Source organism: Symphalangus syndactylus, chromosome 18 (genome assembly GCF_028878055.3).
Source record: "Symphalangus syndactylus isolate Jambi chromosome 18, NHGRI_mSymSyn1-v2.1_pri, whole genome shotgun sequence".
Taxonomy (NCBI): Eukaryota; Metazoa; Chordata; class Mammalia; order Primates; family Hylobatidae; genus Symphalangus; species Symphalangus syndactylus.
The window spans coordinates 68,717,940-68,735,000 of NC_072440.2; the positions used below are offsets into that span (position 1 = coordinate 68,717,940).

General features: G+C 48.6%; 1 protein-coding gene across 18 annotated transcripts in view; it reads left to right on the forward strand.

Moving 5' to 3' along the window:
• Positions 1-17,061, forward strand: part of ASCC2 (activating signal cointegrator 1 complex subunit 2) — a 51,875-nt gene that overhangs the window by 23,879 nt on the left and 10,935 nt on the right. For 15 of the 18 annotated variants that reach the window (XM_055254087.2, XM_055254086.2, XM_055254089.2 and 12 more), the window contains 10 exons: positions 192-259; positions 1,788-1,898; positions 3,011-3,123; positions 8,368-8,442; positions 9,649-9,756; positions 10,000-10,068; positions 10,263-10,337; positions 11,722-11,914; positions 14,308-14,522; positions 15,436-15,555. In XM_055254087.2, the coding sequence (XP_055110062.2) occupies positions 192-259; positions 1,788-1,898; positions 3,011-3,123; positions 8,368-8,442; positions 9,649-9,756; positions 10,000-10,068; positions 10,263-10,337; positions 11,722-11,914; positions 14,308-14,522; positions 15,436-15,555 (1,147 nt within the window). The remainder of the gene's footprint in view (positions 1-191; positions 260-1,787; positions 1,899-3,010; positions 3,124-8,367; positions 8,443-9,648; positions 9,757-9,999; positions 10,069-10,262; positions 10,338-11,721; positions 11,915-14,307; positions 14,523-15,435; positions 15,556-17,061) is intronic. The other 3 variants (XM_055254091.2, XM_055254098.2, XM_063623632.1) reach the window with 1 other exon arrangement.

Genomic DNA, 17,061 nt, shown 5'->3' on the forward strand with positions numbered 1-17,061 from the left:
GTTTCTAGGCTGGGCCAAAGCTCAGTGCCAGCAGGGCCTGGGGCCAGGACTCGTCCTAGGTCCTAGCTGCAGATAGGATTAGGAAAAGGGAGAAAGGTCACAGACCTGCTGGCAACCATTTGTAATGTGTCCTTTTCACTCCCCTGAGCCCCCACCTTTTCTCAATTCCAACCTTTCTCTTCTCTTTTTAGGAAACATCTTTACACAGCAGCCAAGTTACTACAGTGACCTGGATGAAACCCTGCCTACCATCCTTCAGGTACCGGCTCTTGGCCCTGTGCAGGGGAGGTTGAGCTTGGGGGATAGGCCACCTCCCCAACTTAATGGTGATTCCTGACTTTCCTGGAGGAGCTGAGGAAATGTTTATTCCCTGACTCCCGCATCTCCCCAGACAGTCTCTTTGTCTTACCCCTGACTACACCTCTTTAAATTTGCCCTTTTCCTTTTTGAACAAGACTTAAGCCTAAGGGCTGGCTGGCTGGCGCTCATACAGGCAGAGTTTGGCTTGCATTTTTTGTTGCTTGCCAACAGCCATATGCCTCTAAGGATATCCCTGTAAGAGACCAGTGTTTCTCAAAAAGTAGCTTTAAAGTTTTACAAAATTATTTCATGAAATAATGTTCATTGTAGAAAATTCGGAAAATAAAAAATGAAAGAGGAACATTATCATTCCTTCATAATCCCACCAGCAAGAGATATCCACTGTTCACAGTAAGTTTTGGAATCCTTACATGCTAGCCTCCTTAAAAATGGCACAGTCAGTTTAGTGCCTATGATGGACTGTTTTCCTCTGTTGATTTGTCTTATTTTCTTTTCTTTTTTTTTTTTTTTTTTTTGAGATGGAGTCTCGCTGTCACCCAGGCTGGAGTGCAGTGGCGCAATCTCAGCTCACTGCAAGCTCCGCCTCCTGGGTTCATGCCATTCTCCTGCCTCAGCCTCTCCGAGTAGCTGGGACTACAGGCGCCCGCCACCACGCCCGGCTAATTTTTTTTTTTGTATTTTTAGTAGAGACGGGGTTTCACCGTGGTCTCGATCTCCTGACCTCGTGATCCGCCCGCCTCGGCCTCCCAAAGTGCTGGGATTACAAGTGTGAGCCACCGCGCCCAGCCGTTTTGTCTTATTTTCAATGTAGTTTCCATAAATAGCCATCTACAGGGGTTCTAAAGATTTCTTATACATTGCTAAAGGTGTATCTTAAATGTTCATTATCATACTTGCCTGGCCTATACTGTCAGATAATATCTACAGGATTCTGGGAGATTTTTTTTTTTTTTTTTTTTTTTTAAGGCAAGGTCTTGCTCTGTCACTGAGGCTAGAGTGCAGTGGCATAATCATAGCTCACTGCAGCCTTGAACTCGTGGGCTCAGTTGCTGGGATTACAGGTACACACCATCTTACCCAGCTAATTTAAAAAAAAATTTGTAGAGATGGGGGTCTCACTATGTTGCCCAGGCTGGTCTTGAACTTCTGGCCTCAAATGATCCCCTATCCTTGGCCTCCCAAAGTTTGGGGATTACAGGAGTGAGCCACCACAGCTGGCCCCAGGTTGTCTTTTTAATCCTCTTCGCCCTCCTTTAAGAAGGATGCTCCCATCATCCCCGTCTTACATAGTTTTTACTCTGACCTCACTCTTGGAGAAGGTAATTGTCTCAGCTTATATCCTAGAAACATGGGTAAATAGTCTAGAAACTCCAAGGCAATTTTCAGATCACCTGACCCTGGCTGTGGCCAGGGGTCCTAGCCCTGATTCAGTATGATGTGAGAGAGCCCGTTCTTGTCTTTCACAGGTCTTCAGCAATATCCTCCAGCACTGTGGTTTGCAAGGGGACGGGGCCAGTACCACACCCCAGAAGCTCGAGGAGAAGGGCCGATTGACCCCCAGCGACATGCCTCTCCTGGTAAGGTTGCCCTTCAGCCCAGTCTCTTTCCTGCTGGGTCCCTCCAACCAGGGCCTAGCTACCCAGAGGCTGGGAAGATTGCCCCAGTAGACAACCCAGTGGCCTCTTCCCTGCCCAGGGCCCCTTCCCCCAGCACAGTGAGCAACTATTATGTCCCATCACACAGGTTTAGAGCATTTTCAGCTGGCTTGTATTTCTCTCTGGGAGCTTCATTTATAGAGTAGTGGAAAGAACCAGGGAATAAGAATTCAGTCCTCATTTATTTCAGTTTGACATGTTCATTTGTGCGTTATCCATTAAGCCATTCGTTCAGTGGACTTATATTGAGGAGTCCCGAGCATGTGCCAGACCCTGTGCTATGCCTGGAGATAAAGCAGTAAACAAAAGCAGACTGGCCCATGCGCTCATGGAATTTAGAGTTGACAAGGGTGACAGATAGAAGGCAAACATTCAGGAAGCCTCGACATGTGTCAGGTGCTGCCCTAAGCCCTGGAGATAGAACAGGAACAAGGCAGCTATGAGCTGTCCTCCTGGAGATGGTGATCTTATTTCAGAAGGGCACATGGCAGGTGCTGTGGGAGCAAATCATTTTACCTCTCGGAACCTCGGTTTCCTTATCTGTAAAATAAAGATCCTCAGTAGCTTCCCAGCCTACTTTTCAGAGTTGTCATGAGAACCAGGAAAGTGTGTAAGAAACTTAGAAGAAAGTGTTTGTATGTCCTCTTCAAGATGTGAAAAACCTATGGACTTAATATTCTTGTCCTGCCTCGGATGTTCCTTCTTTGCATGATGTCTTCAGATTCAAGAGTTGGTTTTCCTTTAGCTTAGAAGAGGGAACTGTATTATCTTAGAACTGGAAGTAACCCTAGCGGTGATTGGGTGTAAGGCCATTGGAGCAATGACCTGAGGCTTAGAGAGGTTAGGTGACTCACCCAGATCGTGCTTCTGAAGATGGACCAGCCAGGCTTTGCCTGGGACCTCCAGTGTTCTTTTCCTCCCATATAACATCCTGCCTGTTTGGGACCCTGACTGTTTTAATGTTGTCTCAGATGCTCTGCAGATCTGTATGTGTGGGCAGAGGAGAATAATGCAGTGTATTCTTTTGGCAACAGGAATTAAAGGACATTGTTCTCTACCTTTGTGATACCTGCACCACACTTTGGGCCTTTCTGGATATCTTCCCTTTGGCTTGCCAGACCTTCCAGAAGCACGACTTTTGTTACAGGTATGGTGGTAGTTCTGGCTGTTGAAATAGGGGTACTGGCTTATGCAGTAATTCAACAAATATTTACTCATTTAACAAATATTTACTGGGTGCTTAGAATGTGCCAGTCCCTCTTCCAGCCTGGGGATGCAGCAGTGAAAATGACAGATAAGCCTCCTGCTTGTGTGGAGCCTGCATTTTAGAAGCACTTCCATTTTTGGCCAAGACCAGGATAGGGTAGGGGAAAAAAAAGTACACACACACACACATACAATGGGCCGGGTGCGTTGGCTCATGCCTGTAATCCCAGCACTTTGGGAGGCCGAGGCGGGTGGATCACCTGAGGTCAGGAGTTCAAGACCAGCCTGACCAACATGGTGACACCCCGTCTCTACTAAAAATACAAAAATTAGCTGGGCATGGCAGCATGTACCTGTAGTCCCAGCTACTGAGGAGGCTGAAACAGGAGAATCACTTGAACCCGGGCGGCGGAGGTTGCAGTGAGCTGAGATCGCACCACTGCACTCCACCCTGGGTGACAGAGCAAGACTCCATCTCAAAAAAAAAAAAAAAAAAAAACACAACCAAGAAGAACAGTTTCAGTTCAATAGAGTAGCCTGGGGGGAACACACACTAGGAAGCAACACTGGGAGCTGGGAGATCACCCTTGAGGGATGTCTTGAAGGAACAGTTATCTTCCAGACAAAAAAAAAGTTCCCATAGCAGGAAGGGCATCCTAGGCAGGTGAAGTGAAGCATGCAGAGGCCCAGAGAGAGAGCCGGGGAGTGAAGTGTGACATGAGGCAGAGGGTGGGGACACACAGAACAGCAGGAAAACAATCCAGTAACAAGAGCCCACTTTGAGTAAGTCAGTAGAAGTCAGATTGTGAGGAGCCTGGGATGTGCTGGCAGGGCCTTTATGCTGTAGGCAGTGGGGAGCCCCTGGAGGCTTTTATCCAAAGGAGCTGTTAGAAAGATCCTGGTGGGATGGAGACAGATGTGAAAGAGAATATGAGCGAGGGAGGCAGACCCACTTTGCCCTCTTAGCACCAAGAGTATCTGTTGCTTGTGCAGTAAGAAAGGGGTGGGTATGGGCATTCCAGGCCAGGGTAAAAGGGTTGGCAACCTGTATATTGCCTGGCAGTTGTGGGCACAGGCCTCTTCCCAGTGGCCTCTGATTGTCACTCTAGCAAGGCAAGACTCCCCACCATTTGTAGCAGCTTCTGGGAGCTGCCCAACTCCGTCCATTCAGCTGCCTGTCCATTCTGTCATTTACTCACCCATTTAACAAAACATTTATCTAGTCCTTACATGTGCCAGAGATGGCAGCTGGTGCTGTGACCCCTCCCTGGTCGCCTCACCTTATAAAAATCAGACATTAGTGTTACTGAGCCTCCCAGAGAATGTTAGGATAACCTGCTGCCCGGCATTTTCCCCAGAAGAGAGGGGTATGTAGCTGTCCACTTTTTTAAAAAGGTATCTTTTCTCATGATAAAAGCAGCATGTGCTTGTAGGACATTTGGAAAATCCAGAAAAGTAGGAAATTTAAATCACCATAAGAAATCATACTATTCTTAGAATTTTGTACTTTGCATATTTTCGCTTATCATAGGCATTTTCCCATTTTGTTAAAGTGTTTCCCCAAATGTGGCACAGATTGCTTTTGAAAGGCTCTTTGGAGACGGGAAAGGGATAAGTTTTGGAAGAGCTGACTTTACTGCAAGGGACAGCAGAGGCAGGGGAGAAGCTATACCCATCTCAGGGTGAGGAGGAAGAAAGGGAAGCACTTTTGACTAAAGGCAACACTGCCTTTGACCCACGAACACCCTGGGGCTGACCCAGCCTGCTCCAGGTGTGCTGGAGGCCAGGAACGCCCTGCTGAGCAAATACAGCCAGCTCAGTTCTCCAGGCCTCTCTGAAAGTGGTTACAGTTGCCCAATCAGCTTTGTTGATAATCCCTCTCAAAATAACCTTTTTCCTCCTTCCTCTCCCATCTACCCAAGTGTAGCTGAGTGTATCTCTTTCTGCCCTTTTGTGAATAAATAATATATTCACATGGTTCAAAACTCAAAAAGTATAAAATACACACTGGAAAGTCTCCCTTTCTGCTTTCCCAGTTCTATTATTCACATACAGCCATCGTCATTAGGGTTTTTTTGGTAGAATTTTCCAGAGATATGCAAATATATATGCACATATGAGCAACTATGCACAATATATGTCTCCCTCCTTTTAAAAAATTTAAGGCTGGCATATTATGAGTATTTACTGTTTGCATTTTACTTTTTTACTTAACAGTGGTGCCATATCAGTGCATTAAGCACCCTTTCTCTAATGTCTTTTGTATGGCTGGGTAGAATTCCACTGTATGGAATACCAGATCCCATAGATGGTCCTTTAGGTTTTTTTCAGTTGTTTGCTATACAAAAAAAATACTACAGAGGCCAGGCGCAGTGGCTCATGGCTGTAATTCCAGCACTTTGGGAGGCCAAGGCAGGCGGACCACTTGGGGTCAGGAGTTCGAGACCAGCCTGGCCAACATGGTGAAACCCTACCTCTACTAAAAATACAAAAATTACCTGGATGTGGTGGCACGCGCCTGTAATTCCAGCTATTCGGGAGGCTGAGGTGGGAGAATTGCTTGAAACCGGGAGGCGGAGGTTGCAGTGAGCAGGGATTACACCACTGCCCTCCAGCCTGGGCAACAGAGCGAGACTCTGTCTCAAAAAAAAAAATTACAAAGAATAACTTTGCACACACATTATTTGGTACCTCTGTGAGTATATCTGAGGAATAATTCCTAGAAGTAGACTAGCAAGGACAGATGGTATGTACATTTTTAATTTCCATAGATCTTGCCAAATCGCCCTCCATAGGGGTTGTTCCAGTTTACTCTCCCACCAGCAACATATCCTGGCAACAGCTGAACCTGTTTAGGCCAAACTGCCCTCTCTGTCATTTTCTGGGCTATGCTGTGGGCCTAGTAGGGCCCGTGTTACCCTTTGTTATGTACAGCATTGTAGTAGGATAGACATTGCCAGAAACCAGCCAATTGACAGGCACGTGTTTACAGAGGACTTGCTCCAAATTCAGCACCAACCTAGACACTTAAGCTGGAGTTCCGGCTTTGGGAAGCTTAAGATGTTTGGGGGAAGAATTATACCACAGAAAAGAGGCAGCTGCAGTTTCACTTGCCAGGGCAACAGGGCAATATATTCCACATGCAGTGCGTCTAGTTCTGGAAAGGAAGAATTCCCATGAGTGAGCATGATCAGGAAGTGCACGGGAGGAGGTGAGCCTGGAATGCTGCATGGAGGAGGAGGAGAATGAGGAGAAAGAAGAGAAGAGCAGTGGCCAGCATTAGCCTGAGAGGAAGCCAGAGGGCTGTGGGAGTGCTGATCTCTGGAAGAATGTTGAGGGGTTGTGCAGCTGGGATGGAGAGTTTGAATTTGAGTTGGGAAAGGGTGGTATGAAATCACCAAGGTGAGAAGCAAGATTGGCTATACTGTGACAGATATGGATGTACCAGAGAGAATAATTATGGTTTGCTATCATAAGAGGTAGGGAGCTGCTAGCAGTTGTTTTTCTTTTTTTTTATTAGTATAATTATATTTATTTGAAAATAATTTCACATAAATTATTTTTAATTTTACAATTTTTTTTTTTTTTGGGACAGTCTCACTCTGTCACCCAGGCTAGGGTGCAGTGGCACGATTTCGGCTCACTGCAACCCCCATCTCCCAGATTCAAGCGATTCTCCCTCCTCAGCCTCCTGAGTAGCTGGGATTACAGATGCCCACCCCCATGCCTAGCTAATTTTCGTATTTTTAGTGGAGACAGGGTTTCCCATGTTGGCCAGGCTGGTCTCAAACTCCTGACCTCAAGTGATCTGCCCACCTCAGCCTCCCACAGTGCTGGGATTACAGGCATAAGCCACCATGCACAGCCTTAATTTTATAAAAGTTTTAAGCCAGGTACCTGTAATCTCAGCGTCTTGGGAGGCTGAGGCAGGAAGATCGTTTGAGCCCAGGAGGTCAAAACCAGCCTGGGTAATATAACTAGACTTTGTCTCAAAAAAAAATTTAATTAGTTAATTAAAAAGTTATAGAAACAGTGCTAACTGGCTTAACTCATAAGCCAATGTAGAAACTATGATACATTTACTTTTTTCTTAAATCTTTTAATTATTTTTTATTTTAATATACTTTTTATCATTTCCAATGGAATTGGAAAAAATGAGAACATTTAGCCTATTTTGACCAAATACAAATATTGTGTTGAGTTTTTCATGTTAAAACAATTTTTTTTTTTTTTTTTTTTTTTTTTTTTTTGAGACAGAGTCTCACTCTGTTGCCCAGGCTGGAGTTCAGTGGTGCGATCTTGGCTCACTGCAACCTCCACCTCCCAGGTTCAAGCAATTCTCCTGCCTCAGCCTCCTGAGTAGCTGGGATTACAGGCATGCACCACCACTCCTGGCTAATTTTTGTATTTTTAGTAGAGACGGGGTTTCACCATGTTGGCCAGGCTGGTCTCAAACTCCTGACCTCTAAGTAATCCACCCACCTTGGTCTCCCAAAGTGCTAGGATTACAGGCGTGAGCCACCACACCCAGCCAGAACAATTTTTTTTTTTTTTTTTTGGAGACAGGGTCTCACTCTGTCACTCAGGCTGGAATGCAGTGGTGTGATCATGGCTCACTGTAGCCTTGACCTCCTGGCCTACTGCCTCAGCCTCCCAAGTAGCTGGGGCTACAGGTGTGCACCACCATGCCTGGCTAATTTTTGTATTTTTTGTAGCGATGGAGTTTCACTAGCCTGTTTCCCAGGCTGATCTTGAGCTCCTGGCTCAAGCAATCCTCCTGCCTCAGCCCCACAAAGTGCTAGGATTACAGGCATGAGCCACTGTGCCTGGCTAACTGACAGTTTTTGAGCAAGAAAATTACAAGCAAGTAATCTTGGACCTGCTTCTCAAACTTCAGTGGGTCCCGAGTGGCCTTCTGATTCCTCTGTTAGTATGAGTCTATCTGGGCCTTATTTGCCCATCTGAATGAGGGACATGGCTGTAGGTCACTTCTTATGAGCTGTTCCTGGGACCAGCCCCAGTGGGTCAGTCTGGGGTGAGCTCAGGGAAGAACCAAGGGGTCCCTGGAGAAAATTGTGTGGAAAAAGAAATGGGCCTCCCCACAACCTGGGGTTTCCTTTGATGTTCTTACGAAGTGTGGTATTTATGAACTAATCCAACATTTTCCCTGTGTGTGCCCGCACAGACTAGCTTCCTTCTACGAAGCAGCAATTCCCGAAATGGAGTCTGCAATTAAGAAGAGGAGGCTCGAAGATAGCAAGTGAGGCGGGGACAAAATTAAGAATGTTGTTGTGAGAGAGAGAGGCCTGAGCAGGGCCCTGCCTTCCCTAGGCATTAGCATCCCCATCTCTAAGACAAGTGGGTGGGACCAGGGACTGTGCAGCTTTGGGCTTCTGCATCCCTATCTAGCTACTTTCTGACCTCTGCATTTGTTTTTTGTTGTTGTTGTTGTTGTTGTTGTTTGAGACAGGGTCTTGCTCTGTCACCCAGGCTAGAGTGCAGTGGTGCAGTCACAGCTCACTGCAGCCTTGACCTCCTGACCTCAGTCAATCCTCCCACTTCAGTCTCCCGAGTAGCTGGGATTATAGGCGTGTGCCACCACACCCGGCTAATTTTTGTATTTTTTGTAGAGATGGGGTTTTGACGTGTTGGCCAGGCTGGTCTCGAACTGCATTTTTTTTTTAAACTGTTAGCATATTTAAAAAATATGTATGTTCTCTGTAAAGACTTGTATGAAGACCTAACAAGAAAGATTGCAACAACTAGAGTTAAGTGTTACTAAACAGCATGAAGGAGATTTGACCCAAAGTCCTGCTTGTACCAAGGCAATTATGTCTATTAACCCAATCCCCCAAAATACCATGATGGTTGGCCCCTGCATTTAAGCCCTTCCCTCAGCTGTTACTCCACGGTCTTGGTACTCAGCCTGCTGGTTCCTGACCCACCGTTTGAACTGAGAGGCAGCCCTGGAAGCAGCTGTCTTCTCTGGGCCTATGGCTTTTGCCAGCTGCTCTCAGCAGTGAATCGTGAGGCCTTCTGTGCTCTGGGGAGGCACCTGCAACTGCTGGGGAGAAGCTCCCTTCGTGCCTTTTTTTCTTTTTCTTTTCCTTTTTTTTTTTTTTCTTTTTTTGAGACAGGGTCTTGCTCTGTCACCCAGGCTGGAATGCAGTGGCACCATCATGGCTCACTGCAGCCTTGACCTCCCAGGCAAATGTGATCCCCCTGCCTTAGCCTCCCCAGGAGCTGGAACTACAGGCCTGCATCACCACACTTGACTAATTTTTTGTATTTTTTGTAGAGACAGGATTTCATTTAGTTGCTCAGGCTGGTCTCAAACTCCTGGGGCTCAAGTGATCCTCCCACCTCAGATTCCCAAGGTGCTAGGATTTCAGGTGTAAACCACTGCACCTGGCCCCTCAGGGCCTTTTTGTCTCCTAAACCTGTGTCTTTTTTCTCTCTGGCCTAGGCTTCTTGGTGACCTGTGGCAGAGGCTCTCCCATTCCAGGAAGAAGCTAATGGAGATTTTCCACATCATCCTGAACCAGATCTGCCTCCTTCCCATCCTAGAAAGCAGGTAAGCCCTCAGGAATTGCCTCCTGGTGGAAGAGTCTCCTCCCCAAGCCCTTCAGGAGCGTTTCCATTATTTCATCTTGGCTTCCTCCCCTGCACTGGGGTTGGCTGAACAGAGATTAGAAACCGAGAAAAATGCCTCATTCCTCCACCGGGCCCCAGCCTTGAAGAGGGGAAGGGAGTGTGTAAAGGAGCTGCAGCTCATCTTGCATTGCATGAGCTCATCTTCCCTGGTGTCCTGTTCTAGCTGTGACAACATTCAGGGCTTCATAGAAGAGTTCCTTCAGATCTTCAGCTCCTTGCTGCAGGAGAAGAGGTGAGTGTGGCTGAGCTGGCCTGGGCCTGTGACCCTCCCACAGGTCCCCAAGAGGCCTTACATGATAGACCCCCACCATAGGCCCACCACAGCTCTAATAAGGTCGGGCAGCAAACACAGGGAGTGGCCTGCAGTAGCACAGCGTTCCTGTGGCCCCAGCCCTGTCCGTCCCATCTGCTCTCATCTGCCTGCAGGTTCCTCCGGGACTATGATGCACTCTTCCCCGTGGCTGAAGACATCAGCTTGCTGCAGCAGGCCTCGTCAGTCTTGTATCCTTCTACCATAGCCCACTATGACAGGGCCCGGCTTGACTAGGTCAGAGGTGAGACAGGATGCTGGAACCCAGAGAACTGGAAAGAGGTTTAGCCCCAGAACGCATGGGTCAGCCAGCTGTCCAAGGTGGCCTGCCAAGGTCCCAGCCTTGCCTTTTTTAGAGGAGATGGCTGCTCTGATGCTTGGGGCAGGGGAGATGCAGTGCTATTTTCCCTCTGTGTTTCCTGAGCATCTGGGCCTATGTGACCAAGATGGACTCAGCCCCTCCTCACAGCAGGAGGGGAGGTGGACAAGTAAACAGGCAGTTAGATAGAGCATCACGTGGGAAGATTTCAGAAGGCAGGAAACCAGAGGTGGCGCCTCACCCAGCAGAGCTCTGGGTGGGGGTGTCAGATGGAAGTGATGTCTAAGCAGAACAGCAGAAAGAATGGGAGAGCACCCAGCCAGGAGCAAGGACAAGAACAAGAATGTTGCTAGTTGACAGAGGACAGAGAAAACAGGCTCCTCAGAGCCACAGACGTCGTGTATAGAGTACAGGGGGCAGTCATTAAGGAGGGGTCTCCCAGGAGGAGGAATTGGGGTGTTGCAGGTGAGGCGAAGGCCAGCAACATGCACAGCCCTGGGGTGACCGTCACTAAGAAGTTTGGGCTCTGTCCTGCAAGCACTGGGGAGCACGGAAGGTTGTGAAGCAGGAGGTGACATGGGCAGTTCTATAATTTGGAAAAGCTCTGTCTGACCCAGGGAAGAGAATGGACTGGCCTGGGACCACCGTGAGGCTTGGGCCAGTGAGGAGGCTGTTGCTGGCATCCAAGCATGGATGATGAGGGTTTGAACAAGAAGCAGAGTGAGGGAGTCTAAGGGGACTCTCAGATTTCTGGCTTGAAAGTGCCCAGGGTGGTTGACAAGGAGGAAGGATAGGGAGGAGCAGCCAGCTTATGGGTCATTTTGGTGGTTGCGGTAGATTGCTCAGTCCTGCTTCAGGGACACCTGATGGCCCACAGCCTTTGCAGAATGCCCTGAGCTGGTTGGACAGGAAGCCCAGTGGCAGTGGCCCTACCACGCCCTCCTCCTGGCAGTCAGTACAAAAGAGGAGCTGCTGGCTCGTCCATACCTGTGCCCCAGGACACTGATGGCAGCCCTGGCCCTGTCTTTACTCAGAGCTGCTTTCTGCTGAGTGGCAGACACTAGGTTGTGAGGCCAGAGTGGCTGTAGTCTGACCCATTTTCCCATGCAGCCCAGGTGCCCGTGGGCTATACCACTTAGGTATAGCCCAGAAAGTCCCTGGCAGGAACCATGTGGTCAAATGCTGGGGAGGGACTGAGAAATTATGCTGCTTCAGAGCTAGGAACCTAAGACAGACCCCTTAACAAGTCCTCATAGGGACGAGACGCGGACTGCCTACATCCTCCAGGCAGTCGAGAGTGCATGGGAAGGGGTGGACAGACGGAAAGCCGCAGATGCTAAAGACCCAACGGTGACTGAGGAGCCTAATGGGGAGCCTAACGGGGTCGTGGTGACAGCAGAGGCAGTCAGTCAAGCGTCATCACATCCGGAGAACTTGGAGGAAGAGGAGGTGTGTGTCTGAGTGGCGCTTTTCCCTCTTTGCTTGTCACTCCTTGGTCCTATCTGAGAGGCTGGGGCAGCAGGAAACCTCCCTTCCTTGCTTTTATACTCAGGGAAAAAGGTATTTTTGGGAATAGACAGCCTCAAGCAACTGGTCAGTTCTGTGCTTCCTTTAGAGGGTCCCAAGCCGGGTACATACTGGACTGGGTGTGAGGAGAGAGCAAGTTGCTGCAACTGTCGAAGCCTTAGCTTCCCCTCTATAAAATGAAGAGGTGAAACTTTCCATGAATATTTCCACAAGCCCTTCCCGGAGCTCTCCTCTAAATAGATAAAAGTGGTGCTCCTTTGGTTGCAACTGGGAACAGTGCCAAGTCCCACGGTTTGGCCTTTTTGGAAGCCCCTCCGTGGGGCTCCAGGATTCCATTGAACAAATGTAGAAACCTTGGATCTGGTGCCTTCTCTCCAGGCTTTTCCAGGACTGGCCAAATCTGTGGCTATCTTGATTGGCCACCAAGGCCAGGACTCTCCCTTGCATGTTGGGAGGCAGCATGATAAGCGAGATGAAGACCACACAGACTCGGGCCAGGCAGCTCAGGGGTGTGACCTGGTTCTGCCACTTGGCAGCTGTATGGCCTTAGGCATGTCACTCACATTGAACCTTGGTTCCTCATCTATAAGGTGGGGACAGATGCAGTGCCCACCTCCATGAGGTACTGAGATTCCCAGAGCTATCACATGGAATACCCTGAGCCTGGCTGGCCTTCAGTGCTCCATTAACAAATGCCACCGTCCTTCCTCCCAGCCCAGACCCTGTGATTCCTGCAGGGCCTTGGAGAACAATGGCCTCCTTCACCTTTTCCCACCTTCTTCCCCATTTCGCTTCTTAGCAGACTCATGGAGATTTGTATTGTTGTGATCTGTAAATTTCCTTAAATTAAAAGGTTAACACAATTAAGTCACATTAAGCAATATATAAAATGCATGCCCCTTACTTAAAAAAGAGATCATAATTAAAGGGGAGCATCTCCACACAGTCCAGCTCTGGTGGTTGCTGTTCGCCTCCACCATCAGTCAACTTGTTGGAAAAGGACCTTGGATTAGTAGGAAGAATTGGTAGAAACCAGGGCTGTTTATGGAGGGCCTGGTCTGTGCCAAGTACTGTGCTCACTGGGTTTTGTGCCATCTTTGAACTATTTGAAACAACCCCATGAAGTGGGTGGTATAGGCCCATTTTATAAGGAGGAAACTGAGGTTCAGAGAGGGGAAGCACCCTGCCCAAAGTCACACAGCCAGTAGCCCAGCTGGTAAGTCATACAGTCCCTTCAAAATTTTAATTTAATTAATTAATTTTATTTATTTATTTATTTATTGAGATGGAGTTTTATTGCCCAGGCTGGAGAGCAATAGTGCGATCTCTGCTTACTGCAACCTCTGCCTTCTGGGATCAAGCGATTCTCCTGCCTCAGCCTCCTGAGTAACTGGGATTACAGACACCCGTCACCACACCCAGCTAATTTTTTGTATTTTTTTAGCAGAGATGGGGTTTCACCATGTTGGTCAGGCTGGTCTCAAACTCCTGACCTCAGATGATCCGCCTGCCTCAGCCTCCCAAAGTGCTGGGATTATGGGCATGAGCACCAGGCCAGGCCTAATTTATTTTATTTTATTTTTTATTTCTTGAGACAGGGTCTTGCTCTGTCACCCAGGCTGGAGTACTGTGGCTTGATCAAGCTCACTGCAGCCTCCACCTTCTGGGATCAAGTAATCCTCCCACCTCAGCCTCCTAAGTAGCTGGGACCACAGGCGCACGCCACCACGCCTGGCTAATTTTTTTAGTAGAGACAGGATTTCACTGTGTTGCCCAGGCTGGTCTCGAACTCCTGAGCTCAGGCAGTCCACCCGTCTCGGCCTCCCAAAGTGCTAGGATTACAGGCATGAGCCACCACGCCCGGCCGCCTGGCTACTTTTTAAAAATTTTTTGAACAGATGGGGTTTTGCTGTGTTGCTCAGGCTGGTCTTAACTCCTGAGCTCAAGTAATTCTCTTGCCTCAGCCTCCCAAAATGCTGGGATTATAGGTATGAGCCACTGTACCTGGCCTTAAATTTTTTTTATTTTTTATTGTTTATTTTCCTGGATATGTAGTAGGTGTATATATTTATAGGTTACATGAGCTATTTTGATACAGGCATTCAATAATCATAACAATCACGAGCCCCCTTTTTCAGAGAAGGAAATGGAGGCTCAGAGAGACTTGAGTCACTTGGCAAAGTTCCCACAGGCAGGAGGGGCAATCCCAGGACTTGAACCAGATCCCTGATGCCTGGTCCAGTGCTGTTTGGGGCCTGTCGCCGTATCACCGGCCCACTTAGCCTTCCCCTTCCTGGCTCTGGCTCTCACTACAGTGCATGGGAGCAGCTGCGGCTGTGGGCCCTGCCGTGTGTGGGGTGGAGCTGGACTCACTCATCTCCCAAGTGAAGGACCTGCTGCCAGACCTTGGTGAGGGCTTCATCCTGGCCTGCCTGGAGTACTACCACTACGACCCAGAGCAGGTGATCAACAATATCCTGGAGGAGCGGCTGGCCCCCACCCTCAGCCAGCTGGACCGCGACCTAGACAGGTGGGAGAGACAGGTGGGAGGAGGCTCCCGCTGCCCAGGCTGCCTCGGGGTGGGGCCCCTTCCTCTCTTCCTTCCCTCATTTATGGCCCAGGACTCAGCTTCTTCTCCCTTCCCAGCCATTTAAACTAAAGCCCTCTTTGGGGAAACATAAAAACCTTAGGCCCTGCCGGAGTTTTTCACTTGCCCCAGGCAGGGCAGAGAGCGTACACATCCCTGCCACACTTTGTGGGAAGGCTGATTAGAGTGCCATGGGTGTGTCTTCAGGGATGTGACACAGGGTTGTTGAGCCCTTCTGATCCCCTACATTCCTGACTTGCCCCTGTCATTACCACCTTCCCAGTAGATTTGTGAGAGAGGATGGCCACAGCTTCTCACTTTCATCACACCTACCATTTATTTGACCCACTGCTGCCCTGAAGGCTCCATGGGACAGCAGGAACCTGTGCCCGAAAGGGTGTTTCTTCCATGAGCAAGTGATGTTTACCAATCACTTGTTAACTTGAGAAGTTAGCTTTGTGCCTTTGGACAAGTTCCTCAGACTCCTTGTGCCACATTTTACAGATGAGGGCACTGAGGCACAATGAGATTGAGTGATCTGTGACTATTGATCTTATGGGACTATTAACGAGCATTAAATGAGGGATAGCGCTTTTAAGAAACAGAAGGAAACCCTATGTGAATGGCATGCAGGGAATGAGGGGGAGCTTTGTTTGAGGTGTGGCTGCATACCCAGGCAGGGTCCAGATCAGGCAGCGGCTTATCTCCCTCTTCAAGGTTTTGAGATTGTGTCCTAGGAGGGCCTGTTGAAGGGAACCAAAAAATCCGATGGATTTAACACAGCAGGGAGAAGTGGGGTGCAGATTGCATCAGCTGGCAGGGCCCCCTTAAATTGATCTCTGTGTCCCCCACCCAGAGAAATGAAACCAGACCCTACACCCCTGCTGACGTCTCGCCACAACGTCTTCCAGAATGACGAGTTTGATGTGTTCAGCAGGGACTCAGTAGACCTGAGCCGGGTGCACAAGGGCAAGAGGTGAGTGCAGTGGGCCATGGGGTTCCGATACCCCAACTCCGAAGTGCAGAGAGGACACAGGGAAACCAAGGGCTCCATCTTTGCAGAACTGGCCATGGAGTATCAGCACAGGGATCCCTTCACAACCCTAGACCTGTGCACCCCCGGTGGTTAGGAGCAGGTTCTCTAATGATCAGCCTTCAGGTTCTGACTCTGTGCAGGGAGGCTGTTAGTGAATCCCCCTTGTTGATAGCAAAAGGCCAGAAGGGCCAAAACTATCCCCCTCTTCCCTTCTTCTTACATCTTTTAATGTGTTAACCATCAAATCACTGGTGGACGGCGCTTCCCAGAAACCACTCTTTGACCTGATTTTCCCTAGGCTGTGAGAAAATTAAGGACTTTGAGTGAGCTTTTCAGAAGGTGAACATACTCCACTTTATGGCCTTGCTATTTATGTTTAGTTTATGTCCTTCCTACTTTTTTGGCATTGAAAAGTCCGTTCATGATTTATTCATTTATTCAACAAATATTTGTCTAATACTTACAGCATTCTAGGCTCTGGATTAATTAGGTTCTGGGGATATAGTGGGGAGTGAAACAGACACGGCCCCTGCCCACGTGGAGTTTGCATTAATCAACTCATCAAACAAGCAACATCGAATTGCAGATATAACAAATACAACAAGCTGGAGGTGCACAGAATTCTGAGCCTTTGGTAGGGCTTCACCCCAGTCAGGAAGGCTCCTCTGAGAACACGACATGGGACCAAGAGCTAAAGGGTGAGGAGGGGTCAGTTCTGCAAAGGAGGGAAGGAGAAGCTTCCCAAGCAGAGTGAGCAACAGGGGCAGTGGTCCCGAGGCCATAGTGAGCACAGCAAAGGGTCCCATGAACCGACAAAGCCAGCATATTTTATGTTTTGGAAAGATCAGGGCCGAGTGCAGCGGCTCATGCCTAGTCTCAGCACTTTGGGAGGCCAAGGCAGGTGGATCACTTGAGTCCAGGAGTTTGAGACCAGCCTGGGCAACATGGCGAAACCCCATATCTACAAAAAATAACAAAAATTAGCTGGGTGTGCTGGCACACACCTATAATTGCAGCTACTCTGGAGGCTGAGGCGGTAAGATCACTTAAGCCCAGGAGGTCAAGGCTGCAGTGAGCTGTGATCGTGCCACTGTACTCCAGCCTGGGTGACACAGTAAGAGCCTGTCTCAAGAAAAAAAAAATAAAAGAGTTCACTCGGCTTTGGAATGATGAACCATCAGAGGGACAGAGTCGGATGTCATGGTAAAGAGTACAACATCCAAGTAGAGAACGGCAAAATAAGATGTATTCTAGTCCCCCAAAGTTCTGCATGGAATCTAGAAATCAGAGGACCTCTTTACAAGTACAGGCTGCTCTTTCACCATCACGTGGATGGGGTCCGTGAGGTTCAGAGAGGGAGGAGACCAGCCAGCCACGTTCTTGTGGTAGGAGCCCCAGTGGCGGAAATGCCAGCTGCTTCTTCAGTTAGGGCCCTGTACTGTTACC